Source organism: Ascaphus truei, chromosome 11, assembly GCF_040206685.1.
Source record: "Ascaphus truei isolate aAscTru1 chromosome 11, aAscTru1.hap1, whole genome shotgun sequence".
NCBI lineage: Eukaryota > Metazoa > Chordata > Amphibia > Anura > Ascaphidae > Ascaphus > Ascaphus truei.
In genome coordinates this window covers 52318188-52344922 of record NC_134493.1, presented here as the reverse complement: position 1 = coordinate 52344922, position 26735 = coordinate 52318188, and the positions used below count along the sequence as shown (strand labels likewise).

The 26735-nt window shown below is 47.6% G+C and overlaps 1 protein-coding gene across 5 annotated transcripts in view; it reads left to right on the top strand.

Annotated features, from left to right (window-relative positions):
- Window positions 1–2336: 2336 nt before the first annotated feature.
- The window catches only part of LOC142463464 (lysosomal dipeptide transporter MFSD1-like), a 41901-nt gene continuing 17502 nt past the window's right edge, over window positions 2337–26735 (top strand). For 3 of the 5 annotated variants that reach the window (XM_075566273.1, XM_075566274.1, XM_075566272.1), the window contains exons 1-11: window positions 2342–2420; window positions 7278–7378; window positions 7769–7893; window positions 11102–11157; window positions 11583–11726; window positions 11906–12064; window positions 14580–14695; window positions 14784–14884; window positions 15567–15678; window positions 21052–21189; window positions 23487–23626. In XM_075566273.1, coding sequence (XP_075422388.1) covers window positions 2399–2420; window positions 7278–7378; window positions 7769–7893; window positions 11102–11157; window positions 11583–11726; window positions 11906–12064; window positions 14580–14695; window positions 14784–14884; window positions 15567–15678; window positions 21052–21189; window positions 23487–23626 — 1214 coding nt within the window. In that variant the 5' untranslated portion in view covers window positions 2342–2398. Of the gene's footprint in view, window positions 2421–7277; window positions 7379–7768; window positions 7894–11101; window positions 11158–11582; window positions 11727–11905; window positions 12065–14579; window positions 14696–14783; window positions 14885–15566; window positions 15679–21051; window positions 21190–23486; window positions 23627–26735 lie in introns of all 5 variants that reach the window. The other 2 variants (XM_075566276.1, XM_075566275.1) reach the window with 2 other exon arrangements.

Genomic DNA, 26735 nt, shown 5'->3' with positions numbered 1-26735 from the left:
CTGGATCTTGTGGTTTAGAACCAAATGCTGACGTATTCAGGCCCTGAATGTTCCAGCTGCTAATTTTAAAAGATCCCATCTTGGATTTTGTATAGCTTATATATCTTGTCTTATGCCTTCCAGTGAGCTAATTTGCAAGTGTTTTTTTTTTTTGACTAGTCTTTGTTGATACAATAAATGTGGGTACGTTCATTCTTGTCATTTCTGTACTTCTCTTTCTCTGCATGTAGTGGTGTATGCTTGTTTGTGGTAGTGATTTTGGTAGGATTATGCATTTTTACATCAGTCTGGTGCAGATGGTAGTGAGCAGTTCCCGGATTTCCTTTAGTTCGTTGCTAGCCGTTAGTCTGGTTCTGGAGGTTGTTGTTTTGATGCTTTTCTGTGATGCTGTGTGGATGTCCCAATGCTGCTGTCTATGTGGGTATCCCTGTGTCTCGTGAGATCTGTGTAGTCTAGGTCCCTGATGCAGTGTCCTGTCCTGCAGTGGGTATTTGGCTGTTCTCTCCAAGGTGACATCTTTCAGGGTCTTTGCAAAGTAGCGCATCCCTTGCTGGTTGAGGTGCACGTGGTCATACAGGTGTTGTGGTATGATGGAGTCATGTTTAGCCAGGTGTACATGGGGGAGAGATGTGCATGTTTTTGCCAACTCTGTGTTGATGATCTGGATGGTATCAGTTGGGATGTCTCTTCTTGGTAGTATGGTAGACATAATTATCTTTGTGGTGGGGAATCTTTGTGTTGCTCTCTGCACTACTTGTGTCAGATTCTCGGCAAGATTCCTCTGCTGGGTCGGTAGGTCATTGGTACCAGTGTGGATGATGATGTATCCAGGGTTTCTGAAGTCTGGTTTGTTTAGGATATCCAGAGCTTTCTGTGTTGTGGGGCAGTGGATCGTGGTTACGTGTTTGCCTGGGAATAGTCGCTCACTGTTTAGGTATCTTCCATTTGAGTCAATGAGTATTGTTATGTCAGTGTTGTTGTGCCTGGTGTCAGTTCCAGTTGTTGTGCTGTACTCCCTGTTGCGTTCCAGGTGTGCATTGTTGTGGATTGTTTTGGGGACAGTAGGTTTTATTGTTGAGCCAGTGGTTGGCGTTGAGTCTGTCTTTGTTCTTGCTGTTTCTATGTCTGAGCTGGGGGTTTGCTCTGTGCTGTGTGTTCCTGTCTCCTGTCTTTGTTCTTGCTGTGTCTGTCTGATCTGGGGGTTTGCTCTGTGCTGTGTGTTACTGATTCCTTTCTTTGTTCTTGCTGTTTCTATGTCTGAGCTGGGGGTTTGCTCTGTGCTGTGTGTTACTGATTCCTGTCTTTGTTCTTGCTGTTTCTATGTCTGAGCTGGGGGTTTGCGCTGTGCTGTGTGTTACTGATTCCTGTCTTTGTTCTTGCTGTTTCTATGTCTGAGCTGGGGGTTTGCTCTGTGCTGTGTGTTACTGATTCCTGTCTTTGCTGGTTTTCAGTGATTGTGGGCTGGTTGTCACTCTCTTGGGGAGCTATTGTTAATGAGGTTTTTTGTTGCGTTGGTGTTTCAATACGAGTCTCTGGGTTTTCTGTCTTATTGGTTGATACTATCATTTTATGTTTCTCTTCGAGTTTCCTCAGTTTGTCTCTGATCTGCTTATTGTCTTGTTGCAGGGTAATAATAGTAGTTTTTTTGTTCTTGCATAATTGCCATGGCTTCATTTTTTATGTTACTAATTTCTTCTCTTAGTTGGGCTTGCATCTTCGTCGTGTAGTCATTTTTTATTGTATTAATTTCTTCCCTTAGCAGATCTTGTATATTAGCCACGTTTTCGTTTTTTTATTTTAATAATTTCTTCTTTTAGTTGGTCAGTACTCATCTCTTGAGATTGTTTACTTGACACGTGTTCTTTGAGTAGTGTGTATTCTCTCTCCAGCTGGGACAGGCTGTCTGCGATCGTGTTGGGGGATGGATATGTTGTGCTTGGTGTGATATCTTTGCTGGCTGTGTTTCTGACTTGATTTTTTTATCTGTGTTTCTATGCTCTCTGTCTCACAGTTTTCTTTAATTGGGGGAAGCTTTTTTTCTTCAATTGTTGACTGGTCTTTAAGTACCTGGAAATTCCTCTCAAATTCCTGCAAACTGCTCTCACTGCCTTGGATCATAATGGTGCCATTGTGATACACATTTACAGTTAATATAGTGCTCTGTGGCTCATCCCCATCGTTGATTTTTATTTGTCTTCCATTGTTAAGTCCTCCCTTTTTGATGTGTGTGTGTAGTGTTTGCATATTGTAACATGCCAAGCTGTAGGGGACTCAGCAAAGAAAAGTAAGTCTGTTTTTATTTTTTCCCCCTCTGGGTATGCAAAATCAGCAAACAGGGTTTGTGGATGTTCTCTTCGCATATTCTGTCTGAAGTCATCACCCCTTCACAGAAGAAGCCATGCCTGCCCCTGCTGAGAGAGGTCAGTATACACGGGGTAGTGGGGTGATCATACAAAGGGGGACCCCAATACCAGGGCGTCCTCTCCCTTAACACGTGACGCTGGGAATACCGGTCACGTGATCTGGATTTAAATGCCCCAGCTAGAGGAAGCACGTGTGCTGGGATCTGCTTCCGGCTCCGCTTATCCCTATGTTGTATTATTAGGTGCCGGCTGTAACGATTTAACCCCACAAAGTGTTTGACCTATGTAACCCACCTAATGCATCTGTCTAACACTAAGGCACAAGTCTACCATCATCTAAAATATACACATTTTCCCTAACTTGTTTTAAGGATCAAGAAGTATCTAGTGATGATAAATTATATTAATGTGGCTGGAATACAAACTGGGAGAGAGGGAGAAAATAATGCTGCACCCCATTTCTGTATTCAAAGCTCAATGCTTTATTGTTGTTCAGATATAAATGAATTGTGCTTAGAGATCCTGCATCTTTTTTCATAAGAAATAGCTGGGGACAGCAATGGATTTTTACAAAGGTTTGTTCTCCAACATATGGGTTATGTTGACATAATATATACACATTTTTTCTTCATGATATCTCTTCTCTGCAAATTCCCAATTTGACTCCTGAGTCTCCCGCATCCCAGGTTCTTCTTAAACTGACGTTACAGTATGTTTGCACAGGCAATGCCCCCCCCCCCCTCCCTTATCTTTATTGGCTTTCTGATGAGGGTAAAACTCTCCACACACTACCCCATTTATAGGCCCTTAAGAGATGCAATTTGTAATGAATTCCTATACAAACAAAATCAGCCAGATCTCTTGCTTTTAGCATGGCTATATTAGTTTAAGGAAGGCAAAGACATTGTAAACTATTGAACACAATGTTTTTTTTATCGCTGGCTGTGGGATTGCACCTTGACCCCCTCCCCCCCTGCCAAAAGGGCTTGCATCGCAATTAATCCCAAGGGGTTAATTAATCCCAAGGGGTTAATTAATCGTTTCCATGTTATTTCTGTACACATTAGTCCAGTAAAGAGATGTAAAATAAGGAAGGCTTTTATAAGAGGATCTCCTTCTGATGTCAGAGCCTGTGCGGTGTTAATGACGGTCTTCCTGTGTATTTTGATGACTAGCCATTTGGTTAAAATATCATCAGGACAAAGGCCAAACAGCATGTGACATTTTGACTTATTCGGCATTTTCGAAGCTTTTATGGTCTTGTGAAACGTTAACCCTTCCAGTGCTGACTAGTGATTTTTACTCCAAATGAAAGTGGGTGGCAGGGTAACAGGCGGGAGACTTGCTGGTCTTTACATCACTTATCTTTATGACGTTTGTCTGTCTCCTGGTCACGTTGGTTGTTGACAATTCTACATCTAGCAGATCGAATAACTTATAGACGAAGCAATTTAGAGACCCTCACAAATGTTATTTATTTGATCTGCGAAATAGTTTTGTGTATATGTAGCCCTGTTTCCTAGTGAATACAGTCCGCTACCATATGCTGTATAACCTGTAGGCTCGCAGGGCCTGAGCCTCTGCCACGGAGAGCCTGGGGCACGTGTAATATGTATAACCTTATACTTGGTGCAGCGCCTCCACCTGCGATGGCTCCCACCAGAGGGGGAGTGGTTCCTCGCAGGACACTTGTGTAACGGGTGTTCCACCCCACCCGATCGCATATACATATATATGAATGTAAGGGGGAACCTATATGTTACCAGGTGTGGTGCGTTATACCTGTCAGGCTCACTGGAGGTCTGAGCCTCCGCCAGTGAGAGCCTGGGGTGAATCCTCTGGTCGTTCTTGGTTTCAGCGCCTCCACCTGTGTAGGGTTCTAGGGATATATAGAAGTTTGTCTACACAGGACCCACATATTCAATAACCACGTACTCAGGAATATATATATATAACCAGATTACTGTAACCCAGAATATATATGCAGGCAATACCATACTCTTATACCGTACCCTACTGGCACTCCCCTTCTAGGGGTTGTCTCCACCAGGTAACTCAGTCCTCTCAGTGTCTCTTACTCCACTAGGAGTATATTCGCCCACCACCGTGTATCCCCACACCGTGTCCCCAGCCTACCCCCTTTTGTCCCGTGGTCAGCGCTGCCACTATGTGAATAGGTAATGTGAGGATGGTATAGGTTGGTGCACTTATGAGGTACCTGCCGAGCGCTCCTGCACTCGGGCCAGCAAACAACTTCGCAAAGGATCAGTCGCTTGGTGATGCTTCCTGATCCTGGGTCTCCTCGCACGGGGTCAGCCAGGGGCGATCCCAAACTGGATATAGTCTCTGTCTCTGTGGCGTAGGCCTGAGCCCAAGCCTCCGTTCCGGGAGCGCAGCGTCCGCTGTGTCCCTATCTACCACTAACACTAAAGGGATAGATACTAACTTAGGGCCAGTCCCTAAGCACCACAAGCTGTGGGAGTTCAGGACCTATCTGGGGCCTAGGGGTGTTCTGGCCTATTGCAGTGGGTCACTGACCCCTGCACTCACCTCCTTCCCCTAGGTCTCCTGGTCCAGAACTAACGTGCTCCTCGCGCGTGAAATGTATCTAATTCCCTGCAAGCAGGGAGCTCCTGCAGCCCTATTGGCTCCCTGGCGTCACATGGGGTCCCCTAAGGCTCATGGGATCTGTAGTCCCTGGCTATCACCTTCCCTGGTAGGCTAGGGCTTCGCGCGCTTATCCTGCGCATGCGTGAACTCTGCCGGGCCGCCGGGACTTACTGCGCATGCGCGATATATAACACGATGGCGGCGCCCTGCTCGGGAACCGCCGGAACGCTAACCCGCTCCCTGCACTGGCCCCCACCCTCCAGAAATGCCGGCGGGTCTATCGAGTGATCCCCGGCAGCGGAGAAAACGAGGGGGGCGGTCGCGGGGCAGCAACACGCAGAGGGGACCTGGCTACATCTGTATATCACTTCACACGCACTCGGCATATAAAACAACAAATGACTTTACTATAGAGCATAGATAACAACGTATATCAACAGGTGTCCCTCTCTAGAGGAGACACTTTCTACTGCGTCTCACAGGACGCTCCCACCTCCCCCGGGTGATCCCACCCCGTGTCCAACAACCCCAACAATATGTCCCCCACCCTCAAGTGAGATAATGGATACATGTATGGGTGACTGCGCAGCCACTATGTCCCGTGTGATTATAGTATGAGTCGTTGGTGCACTTGGGGATGGTTACCTGCCGGGCACTCCTGTACCCGGGCCTGCCAAGGATCTTCACAAAGGATCAGATGTGACTGGATTCAGCAGGAGCCGTCCAGGGCGATCCCGCCCAGATAGCTGCGGCACAGTAGAGGGGTCTGAGCCCAGACCTCTGTAAGATATATTGTCTCTTTAGTTTGTCTCTGAACGCACACAATGAGGGGAACTGGAACCTGCCTGGGGCCAATCCCTAACTCCGCTACAGGGACTCAGGGCCTAACTGGGCCGGGGTATAAGGCCTAGGTAGGGGCTGCGTGCCTCCCTACACCTGGAGCTCCGTCTCCTTCCTCCTCCCGCTAGCTCTGAGCAACGTGCGCCTCGTGCGACCCTATCTCCAGATATCCCAACCACCCGGTTGGTTCCCTGGCGTCACATGGTCTCGTGGTGGCTGCTGGGACTCGTAGTCCCCTACGCTCCACCCTATAGGAACTATTCCTCCTTCGTGGGTTTTTTGCAGCTATGCCCGCGCATGCGCGACCTCTGCTCCCTGGCCAGCGCCGCAACCTTCTGCGCCTGCGCCAGCATCAATATGGCGGCGCCCTGACGTCGCGGAACCTCCGATGTACCGGAGCGTTCCCTGCCCTACTGCAACCTTCCCATTCGATAATAACATTTGCGAGAGAGGGGAGCCCGGCTACATATATATGTAAGTATGTCTATTCTTACCCCTGCCTCAGAGATTTGGGGGTTCTTTTTAAAGCAGCAAACATCCTGCCCCCCCCCCCTCCCCCCCTCCTATATGAGGTAAACACATATTGGCCCAGATCCCCAAAAGTGTGCTAAGATTTAGCATGTCTGTACTCGCCTTCCTATGAATGGGAGATGAGGCATGTTAAAGATTGGCACCCTTGTGTGGTTCTGGGCCATAATGTTAGTATCTTGCTCCCTGAGCACGTTTTATTTTAACTTTTTTGGTAACCTTTAGATTGCACTGGGCTCTGGGGAGAGCTCCATTTTAACCTCCCGCACACTTAATATTTCAATTGTTTTATATTTTGTGAACGTAGCATAAGAGTATAAAAATAAAATCAATGCTGGAGCAGGCAAGAAGAGCTCTCTTAATGTAAGAAAAAAAAACACATAGCTATCAGTGCGTACTGCGGCTTTAGATAGAAGCAACAATTGAAGAGTAGAGCAAAGGTGCACTGCTACTGGAAGAAATCCAGTAGCAGTGCACCTTTGCTCTACTCTTCAATTGTTGCTTCTACACTTCAGGATTGCACGCAGAGGAACCACTATCCATTATTGGCGTTCTGGACTTCAGTATACCCCCAAGGGCAGGTAATGGGCAATAGCCCTTATACTATTACCTTTGACCCTATATTTCGGATGTTTATACTTTAAGAGGGGTGTCAATTTTTGACCACTTCTGCGGTAGCCGGGCTGACTGACAGCTAGGTCTTGATTTTGCCCCCCCTCCCTTAAATCTACATTATCTATATGACCTTATGGACAATTCATACGGTTCCTATTTTGAATGATCTTCTCAATTACCAAAGATGATTTTGTGTACACACTGATATTGAGCGTCATTCTCTACACTACTCCTGCTTTAGATAGGAGACTGTGGCGCAGTATCTGTGTATGTATTGTCCCTTGCCACAAGTTTAACAAATCTTGCCTGTTGCATCCGCAGAGTATTACCGATTTGTGGTGCTTTTCTTCAACTGCCTGCTCACCTTTGGCTCTTTCTTCTGCTTCGATATGCCCAGCGTCCTGCAGGATCAGTTTCAAGGCGTGAGTATCCAGACCCTGATTGAAACAAATTACTTGATTTATGTCCCTTTTTAACGTGTGTGTGTGTGTGTGTGTGTGTGTGTGTGTGTGTGTGTGTGTGTGTGTGTGTGTGTGTGTGTGTGTACGTGTGTACGTGCACACGTACAGGGACGGAATTGTAGACAAATACATATTTCTCCACAATACCTGGAAGGGCCTACCTTTCTTCTGTATTTGCAGCTGGTAAGAGCATCCCGCAACGATCCAGATGTTTACAGCCAACAGCCCGTGTCTACTAAATAAATAGTGTGTGTACACACACACACACACACACACACATATATACATATACACGTGGACATACGTACACGGCTGTATTTGCTTAATCTTCTGACCCTGGTTTGTCTGCAGAACTTGACCTGCTCCAATGGGAGCCATCCCAACAGCACAGACACGAACAGCAGTGTGGGCTGTGTGGAAGGGCTGGGGATGAGCCCGGAGCAGTACAACCTGCTATATGCAATCTACGCCTGGACGTGAGTATGTTTAGTGTCTCGCTGGATACATATGGCGCGCTCGTATACGGCGCCCTCTGCTTCTGACTTCTTTTCATGCCTTTTGTTTGGAATATTTTTTTTGCAGTGATCAGGGGAATCAAACAGGTCAAGTGTGATACAGGGTGAAATAAAGTGCGCAACTACAATCAATCACATGGGTGAAGTGATAAACAAGTGATATTAAAATAATACGTGACCTTATGGACACTGATGGGGGAGCGTCTGCAGCCGTGAAAACCAGGGATGGCTCATAACACCCCCTACACGTTGGACAGAAAACACAGACACAGCGCACAACGCTCATAGTGCATTAAAAGAAATATTATTCCAATCAAACAGTACAGGTAAGTATTATGCGTACATTAAAGGAGAAAAAAACCAGCATGTCAGGGGTTAATGTTACCCATGCGCCAACAGGATCTCCAAACAGGATATCGTCTGTGGTTGTTGAAGCAGCTTCCAGCCTCTGGGTCTTTCGGTCACGAACCGAAATCAGTAGATCTCTTTGAGATGGAAGCCCCAGCAGACTCGTTATGGACGAGGATGATAACCGCTGTGTGGGTTTATCTCTCACGGTGGCTCGGTGCACACTCGCAGCCCTCCGATCCTCCGCTTCCGGATCTCCGACGTCACTCAATGGCGACACCGCAACTCGCGTCACGATCTCCTCACCAGTTGAGGAAAATAGGCCGGCCGTAGTAGGATGAACAATTCAATAGAAATAGCGCATAAAAAGTCCTTTCCAACGCGTTTCGAAACCACAGGGTTTCTTCATCAGGGAATAATAAGTATTGATTCATAAGGCATTGAAATACCCCACGCTCACACCCAATTGGCCCGCAGCTCGGGTCCTCCAGCCAATACAGTGTGAGACTAACCCACACAGCGGTTATCATCCTCGTCCATAACGAGTCTGCTGGGACTTCCATCTCAAAGAGTGGCACCATCTAGGATCTACTGATTTCGGTTCGTGACCGAAAGACCCAGAGGCTGGAAGCTGCTTCAACAACCACAGACGATATCCTGTTTGGAGATCCGGTTGGCGCATGGGTAACATTAACCCCTGACATGCTGGGTTTTTTCCTCCCTTGATGTACGCATAATACTTACCTGTACTGTTTGATTGGAATAATATTTCTTTTAATGAAATTGGTCAAATGTCTGGCAAGGGCACCTTTTAACCCTTTCGTGCACCTGCTGCTTTTTAACCACTGCACAAATCCACTAACACACACACACACACACACACACACACACACACACACACACACACACACACGTGAATACAATGCTATGCACAGGTTTGCGCATGCTCATTAGCAAACACACAGACCCACACGTGCCTATATACTCTTACTAGTGTGTATGTTTTATACACAAATACACAGATCCACACGTGCCTATATACTGTTACTAGCGTGTATGTTTTATACACAAATACACTTTAATCCAGTTGTGGTTGAAGTAGCTTAAAAAGGCATCTGATGTCAAGTAATCACACACACACACGGGTGTCAAGATGTATAGTGGTATTTGTCCTAGTAGGTTCAACCATATTCTGAAACCTTGTACAAAATACTCTATAGGTGGAAAGGTACTAGCCAGCATGCAATTAAGGCTGGCATGGCACGTAAGGCCTCTCCCCCAAATATGAAAGACTGGACAGCTTGCACGTTATACATCAGTCTAGCTGCCTACAAGTGCCGGACTCTGAAGTAAAGATTTCAATAGGATATTGTTGGCCTCCGTGAAGTAAAAATGGGGGAGGGGGAAAGGGGAAGGGACGGGTAGGGAATTCCACTACGGCTGCAGTCACTAAGAAAACTGGGTGCTGGGGCTAATGTAGGATATGTACCATGTAAGAGAACAGGGGGAAAAGAGGCTCCTACTGTAGCACTCCTAGTGTTTGAAATGGTGAGATATTTCAAATCAAACTTTAATAGTGGCAGTATTATAAAATAACGTTGGACAAACTAACTATAACACAACAAATAAGGGTCAGAAGCTGGTCTGATCAACTCCTCCTGAGCTGGTATATGGAGAAGCAGGCGACCTGCCTGGTAACTAGGTATGCTGCAAATAAGCACTAACCCTACTGAGCTGGTATATGGAGAAGCAGGCGACCTGCCTGGTAACTATGTATGCTGCAAATAAGCACTAACCCTACTGAGCTGGTATATGGAGAAGCAGGTGACCTGCCTGGTAACTAGGTATGCTGCAAATAAGCACTAACCTTACTGAGCTGGTATATGGAGAAGCAGGCGACCTGCCTGGTAACTAGGTATGCTGCAAATAAGCACTAACCCTACTGAGAGAGTCCATGCAGAACCACATGTGGGAGAATGTTGTAAGTAAATCCCAATGGCGTAATAGAGAGGTGAGGGTATATAACAACTCTTAATGTAATGAGTGAGGGTATATAACAACTCTTAATGTAATGAGTAATGTTTACATGTCCTCAGGTGTCAAACTAATGACAGAAAACCAGTTCCGAGGTCTGCTAGTAATGAAACCCTTCATTCATTATAATGGACTGTGCTAATTGTAGGTTAGCAGAGGAACCTCAAGGGATTAACATAGGACTAGTGTAATACTCAAAATGCCCCATGTTAGGTTAAAGTGAGAGAACATTTCCCATAATAAGTGAATACATTGTATGGCTGTGTTGTTACAAATGTTGTATGAACCTCACCAGCTGTATGTGACAACAACCCACAGTGAATCAATGTAATGTTATATGGTTCCTATAAGGCTAATAAGCCTATTGGGGTAAATCAGCTAGTAGCACGGGGTAGCAGCATGAACTGAATGGCATGTTAGTTTAACATTGTAAATGCTGAAGGGTTAAGTACCCCAGAACACATGCCATCACAGGGTTAATCTAAGTACTGACCCTGATAATGACACTACGGTGGGTGAGTGAGCCAATAGAAGAGCAGCCCCAGTCTCACTCCCTGCTCTACACTATATAGAAGAGCACCCCCCCTCCTTCCCTGGGGAGTGGCTAGTAAGCCAGCCTATTCTTGGCATAGGCCCCCCTTACACTGGCTACACTGACATGGAGGAGAAATGGGATTTCTCGTGTATCGCTGAGCATAGTGCCACGTTTTTCAGGCACAGCGCTGTTATCGTGCGTCTTGACGTGGCAGTGTATAGGTTGGCTAATTGTCTCTCTCTCCTCCCTCAGCAATGCCCTGGTGGTGATCATCGCTGGATTTCTAATCGACAAACTAGGAAACAGATGTAAGTTTTATTTATTTTTTACAGGGCGTATTTGGGCAACATCCCCCTTTGTGTGTTAAAGGGGCAATCCCTCATAGGGGTCATATCTCTCTGCCATTTTTCTTTACCAAAACATAACATCTATTTGTGTATTTTTAATCGTTTTAAAGCTAATTTTACCACTTTTCTTTGATTTTAAAGCGGAGTTAATTATTATAATTTTAGATGTAACTTAATTATTCTTGGGGGTCCAGCATCTTTACTTTTTCCCTTCAAAACACCACTGGCTGGGCATGACTTCCGGCGCCGGCTGGGTTCCCCCCGGTGCTGCCGGGCCTGGGATGAGCTGACCTGGCAAACCACCCCTCCCCCTCCCCCGCCCCCAAGAGATCAACACATCCTCTGAACTGTTTTATATCTTTATTTGTTCTCGCTGCTCTCTGCAGTCGGTCTGTTCCTGTTTTCCTTCCTGTCTGTCCTGGGCTCGTCCATATTCGCCCTGGGCTCCCACTTCAAAGGCACGCCGTACCTGCTGCCGCTCATGCTGACGGGGCGCCTGTTATTCGGGTCTGGAAATGGATCACTGAGACGTATGTAAGGTGCCAAGTATTTGGGCTCGGCCCTTAAAAATACTCCCCCGTGCCATTGCTGTAATATAACCGTGCCTGCACCGCGTCCGCGGGCCTGGAATGCGCAGAACACATTTTTGTGAGGGGTATTTTGGGCGCCCATCACATTGATCTAACTCTGAGTTCCTGCCTCATGCCAGTCGTCCAGAATCGGATCACCTCCTTCTGGTTCAAAGGGAAGGAGCTGGCCCTGGCTTTCGGGTTGACCCTCTCCTTCTCCCGGTTGGGCAGTGTGCTGAATTTCTTCCTCACCAAGCCGTTTGAGGATCATTATGGGATGCAGTGGACTCTGTGGGGAGGTAAGTCTCTACCGGGACTGTTGATAAATCTTTTGAGTATTTCTCTCCTCTCTATCCCCCTCATCCCCCAGGATTGCATCTGGAAATATGCTGTTGAGAACTGTAGCTATTAATAAGAAACGACTCGGGCTTCTTAGCATGACTGTGACAGGGTGAATGAACGTCACCAGCCATATGCCTGGAAAACCTATGTTTAGGCTTGCAGTGCAGCAGTGACGAGGTTAAGTTGAGAAAGGCTGCTTAATTAGTCTGACCCCAGCTGTATAATCAAGGTGTTAAAACCCCAGACTGTACACACATGCAGGAGAGCTGGTGAGGAGACAGAACTGAAAGTGCTGAAGAGATTACTGCTGTAAGGTCTGTGTTGCAAAGTACATGTGTGATGAACTGTCTGTCTCCTGCATACTAAAGAGAAGCTATTTTGTTCTGTCTGCTAAAAAGAAGCTATTTTGTTTTGTCTGCTGAAGAAGCTATTTTCTTTTGTTTGCTGATGAGAAGCTATTTGTTTTTGGTTTGCTGTATGGTTTTTTAAGGCTCAAATAAATAAGCCTTATCCAAAGAACCCGCGTGTGTGGTTGCATGTACCCTGCAACAATGACATATATTAGTATGACTAGCCTAATACAGTGGTGAGAATCAGCACGTCCAAGAGGGCTAGCAAGGTAATGATACGGTGCAGTGAACCCAGAGAGACCACTAAATCCCTTAGGATATATGGACAAAATATAGAAGGGAACCCACACATTCAAAAAGGGAACCAAAGAGGTTCTGTAAATCCAAAGGATATTTTACAGAGATAAAGTATAAAAGACACCATACAAAGTGAATACAAATATACAGATAAGTGAGATCAAAGACAAAAATAAGGCTAAGGAAAAGACCAAATTAAATGCAAGAAATCCTTGGCTTAGCTCACTATAATGGCTGCAGGACACGGCATAAAAAGGGCAATAAATGGAACTGGTAAATATAACAGGCGGGTCACACTGGGGCAGGCGAGTCCAAAAAATGGAAGAAACAACAAAAATGGGATGAAGAGGAACACAAATCAAAAGATGGGAAGAGGGGAGGGGTGGTGACAAAGGGGAGGGTGAATAACAAAAAATAAAATGTATGATTTAAGGGGGGGGCAATATTTCTGGAATGGTCCCATATTCAGGCCCATTCCCAATGGTTCTAAGCCACCGCGGTTCTTCCCTTTAATGGATTGCCAGTGTGCACCCCCCCAAAAAAACAAATGTTACCAGATGGCAGTGTTCAAGCCAAAGTGCAGCAGTATCCGCAAAGGAGAACGTCCTGTTCAGGAAGAAATGCTGCCTGTAAGTAATGAGTCAGTATTAAGGAACAGGTCCCATATCCGTGCATTCAAAAACCATTGTGGTAGTTAGAAAATATACACGGTATAAATGGTCCTGTACTGTTTGCACCCTGATAAAGCGCCACGAGAGGCGCGAAACACGTTGCAGTACTAATCGCTCCAGATCTGAGGTTCGTTATGTGCCACTAAAATAGTTTTTATCTCCTAAGCAGCCCAGCCCTTCTTCCTGCGCCGCCCTGGTTCTGTCTTTCTCTGCCGGCTATAATGATACACTGGAGCACAAAATGTTTCTCATGAGCCCATAACCACAGCAATACCACTTGTACAATGATATACGTATATTAAAGTGGAGTCTTATTTAAAGTTACTGTATTGCCATCCATCACTTTGGGCGCACTCTGCCTCCTATTAAATTACTGATACAATCGGACACTGCTGGGATCCATTATACAGGCAGTGTGGGCTGAATATAGGATTTGTTTGCAGTTGATCTCTCATTTACACTCTCATGGTTACTATTTCAATCATTTCCCATTCCTACTAGGTTGCTGCAAACATGAATTCAGATTGCCTAAACGCACACTATTGGCAGTTATACACTCCTACGCCCTCACATTGTTTTAACCACGTCTCCTCATTGCAGCTGTTTTTATTCTTTATTCACGTTAATAGTTTTACCCTACGGGTCATTAAAATAGTTTTTATAGCTAGTTATTAGTAGCACTTTATAACTCCAAGTGCCTGCTACCAATTCATTATCAGGTCTCACAAGTTGGTATTAGTCCTCATTAGCATAATTTTGCTACTGGTTTGGCTTGAACGCTAGACATACTGATTATCTGCCTCTATAGACTATTAATATGGTTTTCATCTAATTTGATGTTGTTGGCCTATATCGCCACCTTCCTTACTTTTTTTAGAGTGTGCACCAACAAAGGATCCCGGCTCTCTCTGTCTCTCTTTTTCTCTCTCTTTCTTCCCTAGCGAATTGCTTTTTCATCCTCAGGTGGCACCTCAATTCTAGAAAGTTTTACACTACATTCATAGTTGGAGCGAAGCCTCCCTCCCCCCCCCTTCCCTATTCAGCTACCATCTATCAATATAGGACATTACCATCAGCAAACATAGTTTCTGTTTGAATCTCCTCTTTTACAAGAGGATGGAAGATCTAAGTGGTCTTCTCCTCCCCGTGTGTAGGGACTCTCCTGTGTGTCCTGGGCTTCTTCTCAGCCATTACAGTTAGCTCCCTGGATAAAGTTGGCATGAAGCAGCTGGGACTGGATGGGGCCATGCTGGAAGGGGCTAAGAAAGTGGTGAGTGGATGCTGGCGCTGCAGGGCATTGCTGGGCAGACGGGATGTTGAGAAGCCCAATAATAAATGTCCTCTCTTTGGTCTTGAAGCGAATCCAGGACGTGCGACACTTACCTCTGCGATACTGGCTGCTGGTCCTCACCATCATGTTCTTCTATAACGGGATCTTCCCTTTCGTGGCAGACGCCAGGTAAGGGCTCCAGCCACCTCCGTCCATCGCAGCGTCTTTGTGCTGTGAATTCGCCTGCGGACGAGTTCAGCTCCATTCATGTGAATGGGACTACAATCTTCTCCAGAGCAGGTAATCGGCTTCACAGTTCGTTTAAACCAGGGCCTGTGTCTCGGCCCATGTATGAAGCTGCAGAGCCAGCGGCTGACCAGGCCCCCAGGCAAGGGCGTAGCTATAGCTCTTGGGGGCCTGCTCTGCAAGTTTCGGTCGCGCATGCGCAAAATTTTGCCTTGGGGCCACCCCATGTTTAGCTACACCACTGCCCTCAGGACACCGCTACCATGGAGTGGGTTGCTGGCTTTGCACTTTCACTAACCCACTCTTGAAAGTATGCATTAAACCGAAGCTTAAGCAATAGTATTTGTCAACAAATAAGCCATATCAATATGATCCGGACCACTCTTTTATTTGTAATAATAGTCACTGAAAAATGTCTTAAGTGAGATTCCCACCGTCTGCTCCCCGTGTGACCTTGGGCACAAGTCACTTTATCGCCCGGTGCCTCGGGCACCTCGATTGTAAGCTCTTCCGAGCAGCGTCTTGCGCCAGCGTAATATAAGAAATATAATTATTATTGTGCAGTAGAAGCTCCGCAATGTGTCCGTCTGCTTTCTATCTGATTGTCACGTTCTCTCCCCCCCAGCAAGTTCATCCAGGATAAATACCCAGGATACGACCAGCAGACCGCGGACTATATCGCGGGGGCCGTTTACGACAGCTCCCTGGTTCTGTCTGCGGCCGTCGGAATTTTAATCGTAAGCCCATTCTCCTGGCTCCGTCTCTTACTTAACCACTTCAGTGCCACAGAAAGGGGATCAATGTATTCCCCCCCCCCCAACTCAAAGTTAAAAATAAATAATGAAAAAAGGAACTTTTAGGCACTAAAAGAAAAATGTTCAATACAAAGTAAGTTTTCCCCAAAAAGTTCCACAAAAAAAAAAAGTTACTAATGCAGGTTTTAACCCCTTTAGCGCTGAAGGCTGTGGCAGATTTCCCATTAGGCCAGGGGCCTAGGGCGGCAAATTCTGTTTTTCCCCTCATATACACAGGCCCCGCTCTATACCCCACTGATTGCCGGGGGAGAGCAGGGGGTCTCTGTAAAGGTGTCTTACCATCGCGCCACCCTCCTCTTTCTGTGGCATGGTGACGCATTGCCATGACTTGATGTCACGTCACCATGTGATGCCGTGGCGTTGCAGGAGACGGCGGCAAAACGGTAAGTGCCTATGGGAGGCAATTGTTCAATCTGCCACTGGCTGAAGGGGACAGCCGTGCATTGCTGTGCAGCTGCGCGGGAATCCCTGACTCCAGCACTGAAGGAGTTAAGACGTTATTTATTTGGACAGGAAACGGAAATCCATTTGCGTCAGTTTCTCAGCATTTCCAAATCCGTGGGGGGGAGAAAAAAAAATCTGCATTTTCTTTCCTATGCCCCAAAATGTAACGTGTCGCGGAGGTACGATGAGCGCAAACAATTTAGTATTTGAAAGACTTTTTTTTTTTTAATTATAACGCCGCACGGTAAATATTATAAAGAGTTAAATACACAGGATTATACTGCCTCTCTCCGTCTCTGCTTCGCACAGAAAACGGCGAACCCAGTTTTTCCTATTGCAAATAATTTTTGTTTTCAAACCTCGGTAGCGATTTTAAGGGATACGTTTTAGTTCGCGGTATTCATTTTCTTTGTTTTTATTGGATTAACCCCATCCTTGCCATACAGCCATCGGGTTGCTATATACAGGCAGTCCTCGGTTATCCGACACAATGTGTTACTCAAAATGGCGTTGTAAAGCGAAACACGTTTTCCCATAGGAAAACTGTTTAAATGAAAGGTTCTGTTCCTGAAGGCATTTTTAACACTAAAATACACCAAATATTTTATGCAGGCAACAAGATATGCAGCACACACATACATTATATAGTGTATATACTGTATTATATATATATATAATCAGTGCTTGACAAATCACCCAAAAATCTACTCGCCGAACCAAAAAATCTACTCGCCACCTAGTCCCGCCCCAACCCCGCCTCTAGTCCCACCCCCAACCCCGCCTCTAATCCCGCCCCCAGACCCGCATTTAAAAAAACCATAAATGAAATAAATTGAATAAATTCCTAGTAAGAACATTCGTTTTTGACATAAGTTTATTTATTGTATTACATTATACTACAATTAGTCCTTGTGTGTGTGTGTATAAATGTCGAATCTAGAAAAAAAAGCCAGATGTGAAGGACTAGTTTCCTGCACCCCTTAACTAGTGCCTGGATGCCCCCGCTTTACAATATTTAAAGCAGCAATCCCGCCTGGGATCTTACCTGATCCGCAGACCCTCAATGTCCAGGTACCTCATTCCCGCAATGTTATGGAGAGTGAGACAGAGAGAGGGTGAGACAGAGAGAGGGTGAGACAGAGAGAGGGTGAGACAGAGAGAGGGTGAGACAGAGAGAGGGTGAGACAGAGAGAGGGTGAGACAGAGAGAGGGTGAGACAGAGAGAGGGTGAGACAGACGGAGAGAGAGGGTGAGACAGACGGAGAGAGAGGGTGAGAGAGACGGAGAGAGAGGGTGAGAGAGACGGAGAGAGACGGAGAGAGAGGGTGAGAGAGAGGGTGAGAGAGACGGAGAGAGAGGGTGAGAGAGACGGAGAGAGAGAGTGTGAGACGGAGAGAGAGTGTGAGACGGAGAGAGGGTGTGAGACGGAGAGAGGGTGTGAGACGGAGAGAGGGTGTGAGACAGAGAGAGGGTGTGAGACGGAGAGAGGGTGAGAGACGGAGAGAGGGTGAGAGACGGAGAGAGGGTGAGAGACGGAGAGAGGGTGAGAGACGGAGAGAGGGTGAGAGACGGAGAGAGGGTGAGAGACGGAGAGAGGGTGAGAGACGAAGAGAGGGTGAGAGACGGAGAGAGGGTGAGAGACGGAGAGAGGGTGAGAGACGGAGAGAGGGTGAGAGACGGAGAGAGGGTGAGAGACGGAGAGAGGGTGAGAGACGGAGAGAGGGTGAGAGACGGAGAGAGGGTGAGAGACGGAGAGAGGGTGAGAGACGGAGAGAGGGTGACTGTGGGGGGATGGGTTGACTGGGTGGGGTGATTGGGGGGATGGGTTGACTGGGTGGGGTGATTGGGGGTGTGGGGTGACTGGGTGGGGTGATTGGGGGGGTGGGGTGACTGGGTGGGGTGATTGGGGGGGTGGGGTGACTCGGTGGGGTGATTGGGGGGGTGGGGTGACTCGGTGGGGTGATTGGGGGGGTGGGGTGACTCGGTGGGGTGATTGGGGGGGTGGGGTGACTGACTGGTTGATTGGGTGGGGTGACGGGGTGTCTGACTGGGTGGGGATTACTGACTGTCTGACTGGGTGGGGTGACTGGGTGACTTGGCGACTGGGCAGGGGGTGGGATGACTGACATTTTACTGACTGGGTGGGGGGTATGACTGACTGGGTGGGGGGGGGTATGACTGACTGGGTGTGGGGGGGGTATGACTGACTGGGTGGGGGGGTATTACTGACTTTATGACTGACTGGGTGGGGGGGTGACTTACTGACTTGAGTGGGTGGGTGACTGACTGGGTGGGTGGGTAGGTGACTGACTGGGTGGGTGACTGACTGGGTGGGTGGTGGGTGACTGACTGGGTGAGTGGGTAGGTGACTGACTGGGTGGGTGGTGGGTAGGTGACTGACTGGGTGGGTGGTGGGTAGGTGACTGACTGGGTGGGTGGTGGGTGGGTGACTGACTGGGTGGGTGGTTAGGTGACTGACTGACTGGGTGGGTGGGTAGGTGACTGACTGACTTTGGTAGGTGACTGACTGGGTGGGTAGGTGACTGACTGACTGGGTGGGGGGATGACTGGGTGGGTGGGTAGGTGACTGACTGGGTGGCTGGGTAGGTAGGTGGGTAGGTAGGTGACTAACTGACTGGGTGGGTGGGTAGGTGACTAACTGACTGGGTGGGTGGGTAGGTAGGTGACTGACTTTGGTAGGTGACTGACTGACTGGATGGGTGACTGACTGGGTAGGTAGGTGACTGACTGGGTGGGCGACTGACTGCCTGGGAGCATTTAGCCCCCCCCCCCCCAGCCTGTCTCTCTCTTCTCCCCCCCCGTCTCTCTCTCAGTCCTCTCCCCACTCCAGCCTGTCTCTCTCTCTGCTCTCTCCCCAGTCCAGCCTGTCTCCCCCTTGCATCTCTATTCACCCCCCCCCTCCTCCCCCAACTCCGTTCACCCCCCCCTACCTCCGTTCACCCCCCCTCTTACCTCCGTTCACCCCCCCCTTACCTCCGTTCACCCCCCCCCTTACCTCCGTTCACCCCCCCCCCTTACCTCCGTTCACCCCCCCCCTTACCTCCGTTCACCCTCCCCCCCCCTTACCTCCGTTCACTCCACCCTTGCATCACCGTTCACCTCTCCTGCACATCGCCCGCCCCGCGCGGCCTAAACGGGAGGCCGCAGCAAGAGCGGAGCGAGGCGCCTGCTGCAGGGGGGAATAGATCTGGGACCCGGCAGGCGGACATGGCGCTGGTGGCACCGAGTGTAAGTGTGCGTCCCCTCCCCCCCGGTACCTGCTCGGGCCCGGCCCACCGCAGCCTCCCGGTCCGGCAGAGGGTGGTGTGCGTCACCTCCCCCCCGGTACCTGCTCGGTCCCGGCCCACTGCAGCCTCCCGGAATAGCCGCCGCAGCTCTGCAGGGGATGGTGTAAGTGAGCGTCCCCCCTTCCCCCGGTACCTGATCGGGCCCGGCACACCGCAGCCTCCCGTGATATAGCAGCCCCAGCTCTCACACACACACCACACACACCACACACACCACACACACCACACACACCACACACAGACACTACAAGAAACGGAGCCGGGAGTCCCACTCACCAGAGGTATGTGGGTATCTGGGCCTGCGGGCGACATCGAGGTCTGCGGGTGACATCTGGGGGCATTGGGGGGGAAATTTAGTATGTGGGGGCATGCGGGGGACATCCGCATGGGAAACGTGGCCGGACGGGGACGCGCTGGATCCAGCAGTCAACTTTGCTTGCGCGCGCGCGCTGGGGACGGAAGTGAGAGCCCCTGGCAGCAAGCGGGGATCGTGGGCAGGGGAGGGGGGAGAGAGAGGCTGACCCAGAGCTGCCAGCCGGTCCTCTTCCCCACGTCAGACCAATCAGGGAGAGGAATTTTTTATTTATTTTAAAAAAAAAAAATTGAAAATTTTGGCGCGAGCAGGGGAATTAATAGAGCCGCAGCACGGATCGCCAGTGGCCTAAATCCACTCGCAACGGGCGAGTTGTTATCATTATTTGTCGAGCACTGTATATAATATAACATAATAAATAATATATTATATAGTATAATATAATATTATAAAGTATAATATTATATATATACGCTCTTACGACGCTTTGCAACGTTGTTTATGTGAACGTGTACATATATACACACATACACAACGTTGCAAAGCGTCGTAAGAGCGTTGGATAAGACGTTTTGGCGTTGTAAAAATGAACATAGGTATGCATTGCACAGCGTTGGATAAGCCATTCGTTGTAAAGCCGAAGCGTTGAAAAACGAGGACTGCCTGTAGTTTTACAACTGCAAAGCCGCTATACCTTGTGGTCTGTAGATATATGTATATCATTTTACAAGGCATGCAATAGAGCTGGTATAGGAGCATCAGGAGAGGCGTCCCCTTTCCCAAAGAGCTTACATTCTAATGGGGAGACTAGCAGGAGCAGTAGGGGTAGATTTGAGTGCATTGGTCAGAGCGTATACGAGCACACTGTAGTTTAGTGCGTAAAGTAAACGCTTAGTTGAACAGGCAGGTTTTGAAGTTGCAGTGAAAGTGCTTGGGGAACATTGAGCGGGAGAGAGTTCTTGGGGTTGCATGCAGCGTGTTGGGAGGGTTGTAGACGTTAGAGACACTGGGGGGGTAGATGGAAGATAGGCCTGGGCAGCATGTAGGGACATGGCAAGAGAGTATAGCTGAGGTATGAGGAGTTGGGAGCGTTCAGCAGAGAAGTGTAGTGAGCACAGAGTTTATTAGGGAGCCAACCGAGCGTTTACAGGGGATTATTGGAGGCAGAGAAGAGCGGCTGCATTCGCTGCAGCGTGCAGTTATACCACCCCTGCCGTGTCTTCCTCCCAGGATTATGTCGGGATGAGGGGAGTACTCGCTGTCCTCTGTGCCGTGATGACGCTGCCTGTGTTCGCTCTCCTGGCTTTTACCTTCCTGCCGCCCCTGATTTCCACCGTGTGGCTGGGCATCACATACTCTATTGCTGCGGTAAAGTATACAGATCCACCCCGTTTAATATAGTTCTCAAGGATCCATCTTCTCTGTACGTACTCACCTGCCCTGCAGGGGGTGTAGTGCTGCCCTGCAGGGGGTGTAGTGCTGCCCTGCAAGGGGTGTAGTGCTGCCCTTCAGGGGGTGTAGTGCTGCCCTTCAGGGGGTGTAGTGCTGCCCTTCAGGGGGTATAGTGTGCTGACACATACAATGTTCAGTGACATACAATATATACTGATTTCCTCAGGTGCCAACACCTGAGGAAAGCTACAGTGATTACAGGGTTGTACTGCATCGGGTAGTTATAGGACAGTTGGATAATATTACTTAAGTAATAATCCCTGAAGAACAGGGCATTATTGGCCAATAATGCCCTGGCTGGAAGAGTTGAAGGCCCGAGGCGAAGCCGGGGGACTTTAACCAAGCCAGGGCATTATTGGCCAGTAATGCCCTGTTCTTCAGGGATTATTACTATTATAGGCTAAATGTAGGCTTATTTTTATTTATTTTTTAATTTTTCATATAAAAAGATATATTTTTGTAGTCATATTGATTTTTTTATCAGCATGATTGTCTACATTCTTATGCTTTTACTGCAAGTTTATTAAAAGTAAATTGTACATGTACACACACACACACACACACACACACACACACACACTGCAACCCCCCCTATATACACAAACACACACTCTGCAGTCCCCCCTACACACTGTGCAGCCCCCTCCTTTACACCCACAAAACACACTGCAGCCCTCCTCCACCCTCTACACTCACAAAACACACACAACACACAGCAGCCCCACCTCTACACCCACAAAACACACTGCAGACACACACACTAACAAAACAGACTGCTGCCCCCTCTACAGCCATAAACCACACACCAGCAGCCCCCCTCTACACCCACTGCAGCCCCCCATGTAAACCCACACACTGCAAACACACACAAAACACTCTGCACCCCTCCTCCACCTACAAAACACACACTGCAGACACACAAAACAACAAAACAGACTCTGCCACCTCTACATCCACAAAACACACACTAGCAGCCCCCTGTAAACCCACACACTGCAGACATACCGCAGTCTGCACCCCTCCTCCACCCACAAAACACACACTGAAGCCACACACACTGCAGCTCCCCATCTACAAGAACAAAACACACTCAGCAGAAACACACCAACAAGACTCTGCTGCCCCCTTTACACCCACAAAACACACACACAAATAAAACACTCTGCTGCCCCCTCTACACCCACAAAAAACACACTCAGCAGACACACAAACCTTTCCCCTCACTCTCCTGTGCGGAGCTCTCTGCAGCCAGGGAGGGGGAGGAGTCAGTGCCTTGTGTCCAATCACCTCACCTGTCTAAGTGCAAATTTCACTCTTTGTGAAGGAACCCTGAAAGCTGATTGGCTAAAAAAACTTGGCAAGCTGCCAAAAAGGTCGGGCCATTACTGATTGGATAATACCTGGAATTTTAACCAATCAGAGAGCAGGGATTTCAATAAGGCCCTGAATTTACCAGTTTTAGCCTATAATTTGCAATCATATTGTGACAATATTACAAATTACAGTAGTGTTTAATATTTATCCAAAATACAGAACTGCTGAAAGATTTCACCAGGATGTCTGAGATCAGGATCAAAAAAATCATTTTAATATGTACACGTGTGTCTGTGTGTGTGTCTGTGTGTGTCTCCCAGCTGTTCATGCTACACAGATGTAACCAACGTTACTGTAACCCGTGGCGCGTTGCGGCGCGGCGATTGTTTAGAACCGGCTGTGCGCGAGAGGCGTCACTGGTTGCATTAATGTTGGCTACATCTGGAGGAGGCTTCATTACCCCCATTAACGCAGTAAATATCTCACGCGTTGAGGAGAGAACACCCACTTTACCATTTGGTTTCAATAGCGATTGCGGTAAACGCACCGCCGCATTAATGGCAGTAATGACGCCCGATACATCTGCAGACCGTTGGAAAGCTCGAGGACCTTTCAGTCAAGTTGTTGGATGTTTGAATTTCCAAACGTTTTGCCAAACTCGTCTCCTCTGTTATAACCAGGATGTGTCTTTCCGCTGGAAGTCTTAGAAGTATTTTACAAGTTTTCCGTTTTTTAAGTGACTAAGCCTGGTACTTAATCACTTTTTAAATTCGATATCGATAGAGAAATGTGTACGCCCACAACAAATTAGTGCCTGCAGTAGGTGTTGAACCCACGGTGCTGTGTACCTCAGACAAGTGCTTTTACACGGTCACAGAAGTGTTCTCTGTGCTTTACAGGCAAGCATGTGGCCCTCCATCCCTCTCGTGGTGCCACAGGCTACTCTGGGGACAGCCATGGGACTCGCCACCTCTGTACTGATGGTAGGGATTGGGCTTTCAAACCTGATTGTGGGTAGAATCCTTGGAACAGAGTCCAGGTGAGTCTTGCACACCGCCAGCTGCTGTTATTTGTCCAAGAGGCAATCCCTCCTAGGACAAAAGTGACATGGAAGTCAAGGGATCGTGTGTGTGTGTGTGTGTGTGTGTGTTTGTGTATAGTATAATGCTCCTCATGGGGACGTTCCCTCATGTCTCTCCTCTCTCACCTTTGGGTAAATTCTCATCTCCGATCACTCTTCACTCAATCCACGTACCTATCTCAACTATTCTCTTACATCCCATGGTTCCTATACCCTATAAAACTTCCTTGTAGTGTGATTTAGGAATGAGGCAAGCTTCTCCATTAGCTGAACTTCATATATTCTTCTAATCACTTCTCTTCTGGAGGAGGGGGGAGGGGAGTGTTTTTTTCCACGCTGCTGTCCACAGCGCACCTAGCTGCCGTTAATATGTGCAAAATTACAGTGTGCGGGGAGTCCACGTTTTCCATAGGTTTGGCTAGGATTATTAGGATTGGATCCAGCGGGACCGTAATACCCACCACATCCTTTACCAATTTCAGTATTTTCCCCCAGTAGACCTGCATTGCCGGGCAGAATCGCCAGATATGTGCTAGATCTCCTGTTTGCCCACATCCCCTCCAACACCTCTCCGAGGCCTCCGGATCCATCTGCTTTAATCTCTTAGGGGTGTAATACCACCTTAGCACAATTTTATATATGTTTTCTTTTGTTCCTGTACATATGGAAGTTTTACCCATATATCTTCCCAGTCTTCTCTTATTTCTCTCTGAAAATCCAAACCCCTGTCCCATATGTCGATGGGCAGGGGTGTCTCTCATTAGAGTTAGACCTTGGTGCAGGGACGATATTAACCCTCTTTGGTATTTTCTTATTTTACTTAGTTCTTTCACTGTGTGTCTGGGGAAATCTATTCCTTGGGAACTCTGCTTTACAAAGGGTCGGACCTGCACATGTTGAAACATCTCAGACTGTGGTAGATTCGTATTTTTCCCTCAGATCGTCAAACTGCATTAGTTTGTCCCTCACCAGCAAACCCCCCACCTCTGAAATCCCTCGATCACTCCAGCTATCGTATCCCTGTCCTTGCAGGCCAGGGAGGAATCCTGGGTTACCACACAAAGGAGGGGTGAGTCTAGATGGGTCCGACATCACCTTTTTGTATTATTATTTTTTGGCTATCTGCCAGATTTTCAGTGTAAACCCGATCACCGCTGGTTCAGGCTGCCTCCCCTTTCTGGGCCCAACACCCGACCACAGCAGAGAGGGCAGCCCAATTGTTTGTTTTTTCACTAAACTCTCCAGATCCACCCAGCCATACATCCCACTCGGAGAGTGCCAATAAATCATCTGTTTCACATGCAAAACTATATAGTATTTCAGAATATTTGGGACCGCCAGACCTCCGCCTTCCCTAGTTTCCAGCACAATTGACCTAGCTATTCTTGGTTGTTTATTTCTCCGGATAAATAGCATGATCCGATTTTGGATTTCCTTTATACTTTTATGCGGGACAGAGAGTGTCTGGAAATAATACAAAAGTCTAGGAAGAATATTCATTTTGACTGCTGTTATACGCCCTACCCAAGATATATGATGGGAGTTCCAGGATTATAGATCTTTCTTAATTTTAGAAAATAGTTCTGGGTAATTATATTTATATAAGGAATGATAATCTCTTGTAGGATATATCCATAGGTATTTCAAATTTAGTATTTTTCCATTTATAATTGAAATTTAACTTGAGGATCTCAACCTTCTTGTCAGATGGTAGATTTAAAGGTTCTGACTTCCCTGTGTTTACTTTATAACCAGATACATCACCAAATTTGCTTAGTATAGACTGTAAATTCGGGAGAGATGTCAATGGATTAGTTATCGTGAGAATAATATCATTTGCAAACAGTGAAAATGTGTGGCTCATCTTTTATTTGAACCCCTTGTATGTTGGGGATCCTCTCATGGTAGCTGCCAAAGGCTCAATTGTTAGTGCAAACAGTAGCGGCGAAAGGGGACACCCCAGTCTTGTCCCATTCTTGATTATTATTTGATTCCAATCCCCGCCTGGTAGTTTCAGCGTGGCTGTTGGAGTCTGATAGAGAGCCTGAACTCCCTGCAGAAATGCCCCATAGAACCCAAATGCTTCCAGTGTTTTATCTAAGGGCTCGTTCAGGGTGCCTGCTTTGGCATATGGAGGGCGCGCGTCCGCGAGTGCGCGCGTTGCTGGTGTAGGAGACGTCCGATCATCCCCTGCCGACAGCCTGGGCGTTCTGTCGTTCAGTGGGCGTGTCTTTGACGTCACATCCTAATCCTCCCGGCCACAGACAGAGAGCAGGGATGAGGTGTTGCAGCCTTGAAATCATTCTGAAGAATGATTTCATTGGCTGCCTTGGTCCCTGTGACGCTGCTTCAGCTGCAGTAAACGAAATTTTCGTTTACTGAAGCTGTCGTCAGCGGCAACTCCTGGCTTCGGAGGCAGGCCAGTAGCTACCCTGACAACAAGTATTCAATTTGAATACTTTGTTGCTCACGGCAGCACGCACGTCAGCACGCCCTGCCCCCGAAGCCAGCACCTTGAACGAGGCCTAAGAGGTTCCACCATATCCTGTCGAATGCCTTTTCCGCGTCCAGGCTGAATAACATAGCTTTAGGTTTTACCTTGTTTACATGATCAATAATATTAATAATTTTTCTTGTATTGTCCGACGCTTGGCGTTCACTCACAAATCCTACCTGGTCATAGTCAATTAGTCTGGGAAGTATTGGATTTCATCTGTTGGCCAGGATTTTACTATAAATTTTCATATCCTGTGTTTAGGAGCGATATTGGCCTATAACTGCCACAACTCATAGGATATTTCCCCTTCTTGGGTATCACTACTATATTGGCCTTTGTCATTTGTGAGGATATTTGTTTTCCTTTCAGAAATCCATTAAATCAGTGGTTCCCAAACTTTTTCGGTTCAAGGCTCCCCAAGGCGATCAGGATTTTTCCGCGGCGCCCAAAGTAAAAACAAAGGTGTATATACATACCTAACAGTTGCAGTGCGCAGTTGGTGTCTCTCTCAGACACTCTCTCACTCTCTCTCACACACTCTCACTCTCTCTCTCTCTGACCTCACTCTCT